Source organism: Ursus maritimus, unplaced genomic scaffold, assembly GCF_017311325.1.
Source record: "Ursus maritimus isolate PB19 unplaced genomic scaffold, ASM1731132v1 scaffold_7, whole genome shotgun sequence".
Taxonomy (NCBI): Eukaryota; Metazoa; Chordata; class Mammalia; order Carnivora; family Ursidae; genus Ursus; species Ursus maritimus.
Window position 1 is genome coordinate 38622032 of NW_024426885.1, and position 12517 is coordinate 38634548.

The 12517-nt window shown below is 52.7% G+C and overlaps 1 protein-coding gene across 1 annotated transcript in view; it reads left to right on the forward strand.

Annotated features, from left to right (window-relative positions):
* Positions 1 to 1194: 1194 nt before the first annotated feature.
* ALOX5 (arachidonate 5-lipoxygenase) overlaps positions 1195 to 12517 on the forward strand; it is a 50032-nt gene continuing 38709 nt past the window's right edge. Inside the window, exons 1-2 of the mRNA XM_040624017.1 lie at positions 1195 to 1436; positions 8961 to 9159. Coding sequence (XP_040479951.1) covers positions 1287 to 1436; positions 8961 to 9159 — 349 coding nt within the window. The 5' untranslated portion in view covers positions 1195 to 1286. The remainder of the gene's footprint in view (positions 1437 to 8960; positions 9160 to 12517) is intronic.

Consider the following 12517-nt stretch of genomic DNA (forward strand, 5'->3'; position numbering starts at 1 on the left):
TCAGCTCATTACTGAATGTGTACCACAGTCAGACCCGGTTCTGAAGTTGGTGGGGAGGGCTTCGAGCCAGGAAAAGTGGGAATGAAGTGTGGGGGAGGTGCAGGCGAATACAGAAGACTTAAAGATCAGGTCAAAGCAGTAGGAAAGCTGACCACCCATGGGAAGCTTCCCTCTAGGGCGCAAAGCCTTCTACTAACATCTCTTTCAGGCCTCAGCCCACCACCTGCTAGAAAGCCGGCCAATTACTCCGCCAGGCAGCCCGCACCTCAGGTGCTGGCCCTAATTCCTGGAACATTCCTGCTGTGGAGTCCATATCTTCTTTCCCAGGACTTTCAACAGTGGCCCCCCCACTCCCCGAAAAGCCATCACCAAGCAAGCCCAACTCCTTCACCACCATACCCCAGCCTCCCCGCCCCCCAAATTTCTTCAGTAACCCCCGCCTGCCCAAGCCCGCTGACCTCCTCCAGACAACACCTAGGTGCTCAGATTTGTTCTCTTGTCCCGGCCCCCCACTGGCTGCCCCGCATCCCGCTGTACACGGACCATCTCTTGTCCTGAGAGCGGCAGGCATCTGACTCACCTCGGTGCCCACTTGCAGCGTGCCCAGAGTGACATTCAGCCAAGCCTGTGACAGAAGCCGGAGCTGACTGAAGTCTCCGCGTTCCAGATACCAGTCTCAGAATCCGCTTCGGTGTGGCCTCCTCCAAGAAGCCTCCCTGGAATCCCCAGGTGAGTCTCCCTTTCCCCTGTAGACTCCCAGAGCACCCCTAGTCTAAGAAAGCACAGCATGGGTAATCGCCCCAGTCACAACGGGAACTTGGTGAGAGTAGAGACCGTGTCTCATTTTCTGGGGGTCGTCAGAGCCCAACGCTAGCGCCTTCCGGGAGCCTGGCGCTGAGACCAGCTGAGGCAGGAAGGAGGGGTGAAGAGAGAGAACAATGAATGGGAGACTGAGTCAGTGAATGAACGGATGCATGGGTGAGGGGATGGCAGCTGAGGTGGTCCCAGTCCCCAGACGGCTATAACAGCCACACAACCATGGGGTGAAAAACAGGAACGCGCGACCCCTACGGTGTCCGCGACGGGTCTGGAGCCGTCGATGCGTGAGGGGCGGGGCGGGGGCGGGGCCGGGCTTGTGGGGTCGGGGTCTGGCCGGGCGGGGGCGGGGCCGGAATATGCGGGGGGCGGGGCCGGGCGCGGGAAGAGGCTGCTGCGCGGGTCCCGGCTAGGTGCCGACGCGCGCGGACCCGCCGCGCCGACGCTCGTGGAGCTCACAGCCCTCCGCCATGCCCTCCTACACGGTCACCGTGGCCACCGGCAGCCAGTGGTTCGCTGGCACGGACGACTACATCTACCTCAGCCTCGTGGGCTCTGCGGGCTGCAGCGAGAAGCACCTGCTGGACAAGCCCTTCTACAACGACTTTGAGCGCGGCGCGGTAAGGGCACGCTGCTGGGACGGGCTGGGGACACCCGGGGCCCCGTCGGGGCGGCCGAGACCGAGGCGGGGGGCGCCCGGGACCCGTTGGGGTGGTTAGGAACCGGGCTAGGGGAGTGTCCAGGACCCCGTCGGGGCGGCTGGGACCCAAGTTCGGGGGCGGGAGGTTTGCAGGGTGAGGGCTGCAGGGCGCCGCGCTTCTCCCCTGGGAGCAGGAGAAGGTGCAAGGTCTGCTCTCCATTTCACGGATAGGGACCCCAAGGCTCTGAAAGGTCCCTTAACTGGGCAAGTACTGTGGCAGCGCTGCTTGTGCCCCATTTCGTAGGGCTTCTTCCACAGGTCCTGGGGTGGGGGTGGGAGGTCCTGCGGGTCCTTGCCTTGCTGTGAAGCCCAGATGGCACCTCAGAGCAGCCTCGAACTGTGGGGAGAAAGCACAGGGCTGGGAGTACAGAGATCTTGGTTGAATCAGGGTCTGACTGCTAGGTCACTCTGTCTGCTCACTGAACCTGTTTCCCCAAATGTAAAGTGGAAGGGATGACTTCAGGCTGGCACAAGAATCAGGGTGAGCTCAAGCCCAGCTACTGGCACAGAATGATACTAGCAGACGTCTTCACACCTGAGTAGCTCACATTTTCAGGTCAGGTCCCCAGAGGAATTTAGAGGGAAGGAACAAGAAAACTCAAGCAAGAAGCCTTTTGCAACCTGGAGATTGTCCTACTCCCAGCAGAGTATACACCAGGGAACACTTCCACCCCAGGTGTGAGGGCTCAGTGGAGCAAGAAGAGGAAGGAGGGCTTCTCCTCTCCCCTTCTCACTGGATACCCTGGAGCTGTGGGAGTCCAGGGAGCAAAGGGAGCCAGTGTTTACTGTACCTCTAGTCTGTGCTGCCAAGTACTACATAAGGCCATGCACAGGTGGCCCCATTTAGAAGTGAGCTCCTGATGCTGACCTGGGCATGAATTCCAGCCCTGTGGCTTTCTTGGTGAGCATGGCAGGTCATGGTCCTTACCGAGCATTTAGTGACTTGCCCAGTCCACTGCCAACTGCATAGGAAGTGCTCGTTGTGATTATTGTGACAATCCCAACACACTTCAGGTGGGTGCCCAGGGAATGTCCCCGTCCAACACCCCCCAGCTCCTGAACGGACCAAAAAGATATAGACTTCACAAAGCGGTCTTTTCACCACTTAGTTGATTATTAGATTGAACGGTATGAAATTGCTCATAGTTGACAATTTTTGATAAACAAAACTGGGAATTTCATATGGTTCAACTGAATACTTCTTGGATAAAATTCATGAATTAGGTTTTAGGTCTGTAGAGGCTGCAATAAGTAGATACCAGTCGACTCCTTTTCCCAGTTTCAAACTCAGAGTGGGCTTGATTCCTCCCTAGGAGCTTCAGAACCTTGTTATTAGCCGACTTCACACTTAGCCAAGTTCAGCACGCTAGCCTGGCTCAGGCTCCCTTCAGAAAGAGTGGGGTGTTGAGTATGAAAACAACCATCTGTTGCTTGGTTTCCCCCATGAGGGAACTGGCCCTGAGGACAGTGGTGCAGGAAGGAGGGCCAATGAGAATCCACTTGGGAAGATGACACCTTCTGCCATTTCTGAAGCACCTTCATTTACTTCCATTCTTTCATGGTTCCCCCAGCATCTCAGGGAGGAGGACTGGGTACTTCCCCTTAATAAGTGGGCCGCAGTGGGCCCCATTCTCCTCTACACACACACACACACCAGTGCACTCATGCTGTGCAGCACAGGGCACCCCACATGGGGCCTCTACCTGAAGGAGACACTGTGGTGTGGCCATAACAGGGTCCTTGGAAGAGGGGTGAAAGCACCGTTCTGTTCGTTATCTCCCCACCTTGAGAATTCATTCAAATGACACTATGACTGATCACCTCAGCGAGAGTCCCAGAAGCAAATTTCAGGAGAGGTTTGCATGTCACATTTCCATTGGGGTGGGAAAGGGCCAGGCAGGAGGGCTGCTGGGCTGCAGGGGAATCAGCTGGTTCCTAAAGGCTCTGAAAAAAATCCACTTTTGAGAAAGTTCCTGTTGGTGCAAAGTTACCCCACACTTTGTCTTGCACAGCCCAGAGCTACTTCCTCATTCTCCAGCCGGTGGCTCTTTAAGGACAGTCTGTCCCTGTTGGGTAAAGGTGAAAAAGAAACCTCAAAGAGAATACTTGCTCTAGAAGAACTGGCCATCCTGTTTTACTTGGAAAAGTGTTCTAATCATTATGGTTAACAGTCACAGTCACAGCAATAAAGGCTGTTACCAGGCAGCCAGTTCAGTCATTTCCAGATCTTTGGCCGATCAACACCCACATTACCTCTGTGCAGAATTCAGTCAAACAGTAGGACTGATTTCTTCTCCGCAAACTGAGTTACAGATCCCCAGTTATTCTCATCAGAGTTCCACATACTGATCCAGGTCAGGCCTGGGAATTGAAGTTCTCCTAAGGTGAGATTCTCCTATAAATGGTCACACCCTCAGGGGCTCCCCACTGCCTGCTTGGGAAAGCCCAGACCATGGACCCAGACAGCCCAGAGTCTGGCCCAAGGCTAGGCAAATTTGGCAAATTGATCTGTTTCCTTACTTCTGTCAACTGAAAGCAGTTCAGGTCAGATGGGATGACTTTTATAGATCCGAAGATCTCTGGGAAATCTTACTTGAGCCATTTTCATTCCAAGACAGCACTCTTAGGAAAGCTAGGGACAATACAGAAGTGTTTAATATATTGTCCTAGAATGCATTCAGTGAGTGTAGACAAATCTTACAATTGTATATACTTCTCAAATATATTCAGGGAATGTTAACCTTACTAATCTCTTTATGAAGAGAACACTCTAGAATACCTCTTGCTCAGTAATAATATATTAATGAAGAATGAACATTTCCTTATGAACTTCCATCTCTATCCCCCAGTCTTCCCTTTCTGTCCTCACTTCCCTACATTCTGCCTCATGTTCCTCCTTTTCTTCCTTCCTCTGCTCCCTAGTCCCCACCATCCCCAAACGTCCCCCATTTCTCTTTTCTTTTCTGCTCCAATTTCTCCCTCTAGCTCTGTCTTCCAATCTCCCCCAGTTCCCTCTTCTCTGATCCACAATCTTCTCCTCTCCCTGCCCAGCCCCTCATTAGCCTCCACCAAGATGAACATCCTAGGCTAGGCCTCAGGACTCTCTTCTGTCCATGCTCCAGCAGAGAGATCCCTCTCCCTGTCCCAGCAACAACAGGGATCTGGGACAGAAACAAATGAGACCTTTCTAAAAATGCTGATGTAAAGATCAAATGAAAAGTGACCAGCTAACACACTGATGAAATATTCAAAAGCCATGGGGGCGCCTGGGTGGCAGAGCGGTTAAGTGTCTGCCTTCGGCTCAGGGCGTGATCCTGGCGTTATGGGATCGAGCCCCACATCAGGCTCCTCCGCTGTGAGCCTGCTTCTTCCTCTCCCACTCCCCCTGCTTGTGTTCCCTCTCTCGCTGGCTGTCTCTATCTCTGTCGAATAAATAAATAAAATCTTTAAAAAAAAAAAAAAAAGAAATATTCAAAAGCCTTAAAACCATATATCCAATAAAGAGTTGAAAGCAACAAGTGAAATCAGAAAACTGGCCCTTCTGTGGGATGAGGCTTGGGAAATGCATGTTTCCCTGCCTGCATGCCTCTCTCCAGGATCTGACCATTGAACCTGCCACCTCTGACCCAAGGAGCTCCAGGCTCTAACCTCCTCCTTCTACATATGCATTCCCCGCCTAGGAGGTCTTGCTCTCTCAGTTCTCTGCAGCTAAATGTCTTGCCCATCTCTTCCCCTCCCCATTGACCTCACCTCTGAAACCTTACCACCTCCCAAGAGCTGCCTCAAATGCTATCTGTTATGCCTTTCCATGTCTTTCCACCCCACCCCATGGTTTATATACTTTATATCAAGGAGTTGAACCAGGGCTCAAAGAAAGGTCATGTGTCTCCCAATCCAGGGCTTTACCCATGATATGACCATGGGAACAGTGGGAGGAACCTGGGCTTGGCCAACCACAGGTGTGGATTCTAAGTGTGGAACCACCAGTTACTCACTAGCATGGTAGCTGCCTCAGTTTACATCTGTAAAATGGGATAATCATCTCCTTGGCCGTGCATATATACTGTATTTATTGAGGGCCTGTTACAGGTAATCCACTGTTGATAGTATCCACTGTGCAGAATGGACATGAGAATTCAATGTTTCATGGCAAATAAATGATCCACCCAGCGTACTGGCCTACGGAGAAGAGACAGGAAGGTACGCCCTGCAGCTTTATGTACCTTCCTAAGACCTGGCTTTGCTGTTTGATGCACAAGACCCTAAGATCTTTCTGGAGGCCTTTCTCTAGCCTTCGTGACTCCCCACTAGAGGCTTTCTTCAGTTCCAGAGCCACAGTCACCAGACTTTGTCCCTAAGACTTTCTAAGTTGGGCGAGACTGAACTCCTCTAGCTCTGGTTTACCTCCTGTAGCACGGGGTCTGAAGACAGGACCAGCCAAATACAAGCCAGACAGGCAGGCCTCTCTCTTTCCCCCTGCCAAAGACCCCATTAGATGGCATGTTGAGTTCCTATAAGCCTGTCCAGCCTGTTCCTTCCAGGTGAAACTCCAGGGCCCTCTGCCAGGCACTTATAGGAGTGGGTGGGGAAGGGGGACCTGGAGAGTCCCATTCTCCTGTGACTGCATGACAGGTATGCTGAATGGAGACCCCACTGTTCCCTCCCTCAGAGAAGCTGTTCTATCTCTTCCTTGTCAGTTACCACTGCCAGCTGGACATCCGGGCCTCCATCTGAGAATCACCCAGTCCTGGAGAGTCTTCTTTGGCCCCAACTCCCTTCCCTTTTTATTACAAGGTCCTGGGCTCATCCTTCCCAAGAGTGTCCACCTCAGACACTCAAGGCACCTGTTACTTTAGAATGGCTGTCCTCTCCCCACTTGCCCTGGCATCAACACCACAGACACTGTCAGTCCCCTCCAGCCCCTCAGAGCCACAGGAAAGCCGCTTCCCTGGAGCACCTGTCCAGGGCCAGGCCTCACCACACGCTGACTTCCCTTTACTTGGCCTGCACTGCCAGCAATAAAAATGCCTTATGGTCCCTTCCCCACCCTCAGGAATTCCTCCCGGTTTTGAGCCAAGAGGTTTGAGCTCAATTTCTTCCTCCCACATCTACTTCTGGCTACTCAATTTGCTGTGTGTAGTGAGGGATGGATTGCAGTGCAGGGGCCCATGCTAGCTTAACCGCTGCTCATAGGCAGTGACCCCAGGAGTCCCAGAGGCAGGACCAGTTGATCCTGATGCACACAGAAGCTGGTTACCTGTGCCCTTGGAGAAAGGAGCTCACTTAGACATCATATCATTTGGATTTCTCAATGACCGGACAAACTAGGCATTATCTCCCCTTGCTGGATGAAGAAACAGAGCTTCAGGGAGTAAAGCAATTTGCTGAGGCCCATGATCAGTCACTTTGGAGCTGCAGTATGACATTGAGACAGGCTGACTGAGATGCCCTATTGCATAGGCTCACCTTGCCCTCTGACCCACACTGCCCACCCCCAATCTTTGGTAAGAATGTCTATCTTGGCCCCACAGGAGAGCTGAGGTCTCTGCCAATCTGCCTGGCAGGTGGGACCTGGAGTGGGGGTAGACCCTGCCGATGTCCAGTGCCTCTTCTCCTTCTCCAAATGGACATTGGGCCTCTTGTCCCATCAGAACCTTCCTGCTGGCCCCCTGATGCCTCAGCTCAGGGGTCTCCATTCTCTCCTTCCCCCAGAAGTCACCCCACAAGAGCTGTGTCCTTCCTTTCCTCTTCTCCTCCCAGTTCCTCAGGTCATCCAGTCCCTCGTTGGGACTTCTCTCCTAGCCCTGCACCCCAGGGCTTCCTGGCTTCTTCCCAAGGGATGAGCACCCTCCAGTTTAGATAGGCTCCCACAGGCCTGAGGTCAGTGCTCTCTGTGACCTCACCTATGGATTCTGCTCTCCCACAGGACATACTGTGGGGTAGGGGGTTCTTTCACCCTGCACGAGGGTGCATTCTGGCAGCACAGATGTGCTTGTGCTGTTAGGGACCAAGAAGTGGCATCCCAGCACAGAGGCTGGGCTCCTTGGTCCCCAGAAATGCTCCAACTAAGGACTCAGGCCCAGACCACAGAGCACAGGGAGGAGACTTCCGCTTTCTGACCACAAGTGTCTGGCATCTTTGGTAACCACAGCATGCGAGCTGCTCACTGTGCTCAGAGCCAAGAGGTTTGCTAAAAATACCCAACTTCCCATTTCTCTTAGGAAGTCCTCCCTGGGGGTCCTCTGGCAGCTTGGTGGGAGAAGGATGAAGATAGAGACGCATGGGGTCACATGCAAGGTGGACACCCCTCCCCTCCATTTACTTCACTATCATGCTGAGAACTCTAGGTTTTGGCACCAAGGAAGAAGCTCAAGGATTGGTGAAATCTGGCTTAGAAAGTACCTTCGGGGGGGGGGGGGGGGGGAGGCACTGAGTCCAGGACTTCCCAAACCTGCTGGTGTATAGAACACCTGAGGCAGTGCTTGAGCTCTCTTCCTTTCCCTCTGCCGTCCAGATTTGCAGACACACAGGTCACCTCCAAGCCTCAGAAGGGTTGCCCAGCACTGCCACCGTGCCTGCCCGTCTCCTAGAGTCAGGAGTCTGGCAGCACGAAGCACTGAGCAGCTCTGTCGCAGGGACCCGGTCAGCAGCCTGCACATGGCGTGCAGTGGCACCTTCTAGCAGCAAGACCAGCCTCAACCCACCACTGTGCCACGGATGTCATGGGAACTTCTTGCCTGATTTTCTTGACCTCTCTCTCTGTGGCTCCGTGAACAGCAGATATCCTAGGATGACGTCTGTGCAACCTCACTTGCACCTCAGCCTCCCCATTTTCACTCAGTTATTTGCTCCCCAGAGAACAAGAGAGACATAGAGCAGCGGTGCTGGAAAGGTCTGGATTGGAATTCCTTCTCTGCCAATGAGTTGAAATGGGACTTCGTAAGCCTCAATATCTTCATCTGTGAAACAGTCATGACTGTCCCTCATCCTCACGTCATCGTGGGGGTCTGTAGCAATCGTCAGCAAGCCCTTTGCAAGATGTAAAGGACCGCCCAGCATGCAAGGGCTAGTTTGCCCCCTCCAGCCTGCAGGGTGGAAAGGCCAGCAGCTCCCCTGCCCTTATCGTGAGCAGGGGCAGCTGAAGGGGACCCTCACCAAGCACAGCCTAGCAGAGGGCACCCCTGCCTGGAGTCTCCCGTCCTCCAGCCTGAACCATGTGCAGACAGCAGAATGGCCCCCTCCGAGCAGCACCGTCCACCCCTTACTCACTAGATCTCCCTCTCCGTAACGGCCTTCCGGGATTTGTCCATCTCCGTCTCCCAGGTGCAGCATAGAGCCCGGCGAGGGCAGGCATTTGGCAGACAGCTTGGCTGAATGAACTAAGGGGTGATACAAAGGTTCAGGAATCCCCCAGACAACCTGATTTGCCTTTTTCTCCTCTCAGGTTGATTCTTATGATGTGACAGTGGACGAAGAACTGGGCGAGATCCAGCTGGTCAAAATCGAGAAGCGCAAGTACTGGCTGCATGACGACTGGTTCCTGAAGTACATCACGCTGAAGACGCCCTGTGGAGATTACATCGAGTTCCCCTGCTACCGCTGGATCGCTGGTGAGGGCGAGATTGTCCTGAGAGACGGACGCGGTGAGTGGCTCAGGCCCCTTCCACTCCCCGAGCTTCCCAGGAACCGAGGGGACTTGCAGGCCCTCCTTCCTCCAGGAACTGTATTCACGGGAATAATACCACTGCTGCTCTGTGCCTCGATGCACCTGCAGGGGGTACGACTTCCTCAGGGTGGTACGAAGCCCCACGCTCAGAGGGTGGAGCGAGAGGCCCCCGCACATGCTCAGCTGTCTTCCCTCTGTGCTGCAGCCCTTCAGGAGCAAGCTTATGACTCCCTTTTTGTCATAGGGTCCCTTGTAGCAAGTACCTGTGGGACATCTCCCTAGCTGGCAGTTCTCCCCGTGAATTCTCCACTTCTCCTCTCTGTGGGTCATAGCGGGGTTTGGGCCCCAAGGCACCCTACACAGGCCTGGGAAGGGAAGAGGTTGATAGGAGTGCCCCAAGTGCCAGCCCAGAGGGGCCATGGCCAGACCTGGCAGTCATGGTCACCAATTGTTAAGCCTAAAGTCCTGCATTTTGCTAAAAGAAAAAAGAACCTAAAATCTACCCTCTTAAGCAAGACCCTCCAATGTGCAGACCCCGGTCTGGCACTTCCTTGGGAGAGCATTCCTCGTAAGAGACAGGCAGTTGGCCCAGTGTGGAGCAACAGAGAGAGGGATGGACGGCAAAGCTCAGCTGAGGCCACTGTCCCTCTGAGTGACTCCCCCTTGTGCACTAGCCTCTTAGCGTGTGGGAGTCAAACCCATGCCTCGGAAAAATTCTGTGTGACTTCAAGTCATGGCCTTTCAGTTTGCTCACACTCTAAACCCAGAATGAGAAGTCTTCAAAGCTGTGTACCCCTAGAATAATGAGGAGGAGGAGGACAGATGTTTTACTCGTAAGGTGCTTAATACTTCTTAGTCGACAGCACATTCCTATCACTAGATCATTCATTCTTCACAGAGGTGCAGTGGGGTAGGCAAAATGGAAAGGATTACTACCCCCATTTTTTAGCTAAGAAAGCCAGGACAAAGGAGAAAAAAGTTCTTTTCTACCTAGTGTTCTTAAACTATCAGGCCACATCCCATTGTTTCTCACATGGAATTTAAGAAACCAAATTTCAAAAATATTTCTGAACTGAATGATTGGAGCTAGAGGATTTTTGTCTCACGACCTCATGACAAAAAAAAAAAAATCACAAAGTTCATTCTGTCTTGTGGTGGCCAGAATGTGCACTGTTGTGGACCGGCGTTCTTTTCCTTCTCTGGTATTGGAAAAACACTAGCTCCAAGTCTCCCTCCTGCCCCTCCCACCCAGGGTCTTGGTCGTGCAGTCTTCTTCCCACAGACCCTGAATCCCTCTCCAGCAAAAAACATATGGCACATTCAAATGAGGATGTTTAGAAAGGTGTAGGCCAGTGTGCAGGGGGTCACAGCAGTGTGCAGGACTGCTAGTCCTGGTGGGGTGAGGGGCGAGAAAGGATGCCAGATTAATCCCAGAAGGGGAGTGTCCTGGAGACAGACTCCCTTGGGAACAGCTGTGGCCCCCAGTAGAGATGCAGACAGCCTGGGGAAACACCGAGAGAGGACCCGGGAATAATGTCCTCTCCTCATTCTCCCATGCCCTCCTCTCTCTGGTCTGGCTTCCCGTGGCTGAGCCCAATCTGAAGCCTATCAACATAATTCATTCCAATCAAGAACAAGATCGGCCTTCAGGGACAGGACAAGGTGAAGGATAGATCTGGAGGGGGCACATAGAAGCTATCCATCCAGTATGTTCCACTTGTCGAGTGCTGTGTAGCAATCTGAGAGGCTTTAAACGGCCTTTTATTTTGTGCCTGATCTCATGGTCAGAAATCTGGGAAAGGCTCAGCTGGGCAGTTCATCTGTGAGCCATGAAGCATCAGCTGAGGGGGAAGGACTAGGAGGCTCACTTCTAAGATGGTTCTTCTCTCCCATGTCTAGTGCCTCGGGGCTCCTGGGCCTCTCTCTCCACCTGGACTCTCATTCTTGAAGCCTTCTCTATGGCGTGGGGCTTCTCACAGCTAGGCAGTCATGGGGCAGTTGTACTTTTTATATAGTAGCCATCTTCCAAGAGCAAGTACTCCAAGAGACAGAAGGTGGAAGCTGTCAGTCTCTTCCTGCCCGAGCCTGGAAACTGGCAGAGGGTAACTTCCACCATATTCTATTGGCTCAAGCAATAGAATGGGTCACAGAGCCCACCCAGACTCAAAGGGGACACAGACCCTACCTCTCAATGAAAAGAATGTCAAAGAATTTATGGTCGTCTTTAATCCACCACATGGCACAACAACCAATCCTTGGGACAAGCTGGAAATGAAGGGGCCCAGCCCACAAGCAGTCTCTGCCATCTAACACTTCACCACGATACCCAGGGTGAACACGGAGGTCCCAGGGACCCAGAGCATCTATGTGAAAACACAGCTTCAGTAAGGCACTCGTATCAGTGTTTCGAATCAACCCCTACTCCCAAACCCTGGGGCATTCAGTCTAGGTCTTGTCACCTGGTCACCTGCTGTGTTCCCAAAAGTTCCATCAGTCACTGGGATAGACTGTCCAACACCCTCAGGGCCAGGACAAATGGAGCTTACACCTTTTGAAACTTGGTATGTGCAGTTCCACGTGTTCTGCCTTATTCATACCACTGAAACCGAAGAGACCCAATTTCTCAGAGCCGGGTGCCTGACGAAGAGGCTGGTGCTCTGAGGTGGATTAGAGACGATCAACGTCAAGTTCCCACAGCAGTGTCTCCTGTAGCCAGTGAGAGCTGTTGTTACAGTGAATACTCATCTTGCCTTCAGTGGTCTCAGGCCGCCCCTACTGGATGGCTTTCCATCCCCCTGGAGAACAAGGAGGGGCCCCAGTGACCTTCCTTTCTGGGCCCCAGTTCCCAGCCCTGGACTGGAGCTGCCTCAGCCAGAAGTTGCTCTGAGCGTGGGCCAAGAGCTGTGGGCTGTAACGAGGTAAGTTCAGAGACTGAGAGTAGGCATTTACAAGCTTTTACGGCAACTTGCAAGAACTATTCTATGACTGTTGCATCTTATAATAAAAACAGGGCTTGTGTTTTGAATGTCCTTGGTTTGTTTTTTATTTCATTTTGCCAGTAGTTAATTTTTATTGTATTTTACAAAAATATCAGTCTGTGATGAAATGGAAATTTTAAGAGCCACAGAGAGCTGGAGAAGCACTATTATAGGCCCCCCCTTTTCGGGAGATGCTCTGGAATCCTACTAGTGTGGGGGCCCACTAACTGTGTTCACTGGCTTTACCTTAAATCACAGTATAAAGGGTAAGCATGAACCGGCCTCTCCTGCTCTAAAGGTCCTTACGCCACTTGCCCCACTCCTGAAATGCGAACCAAGACACCTTTGAATCTGGGC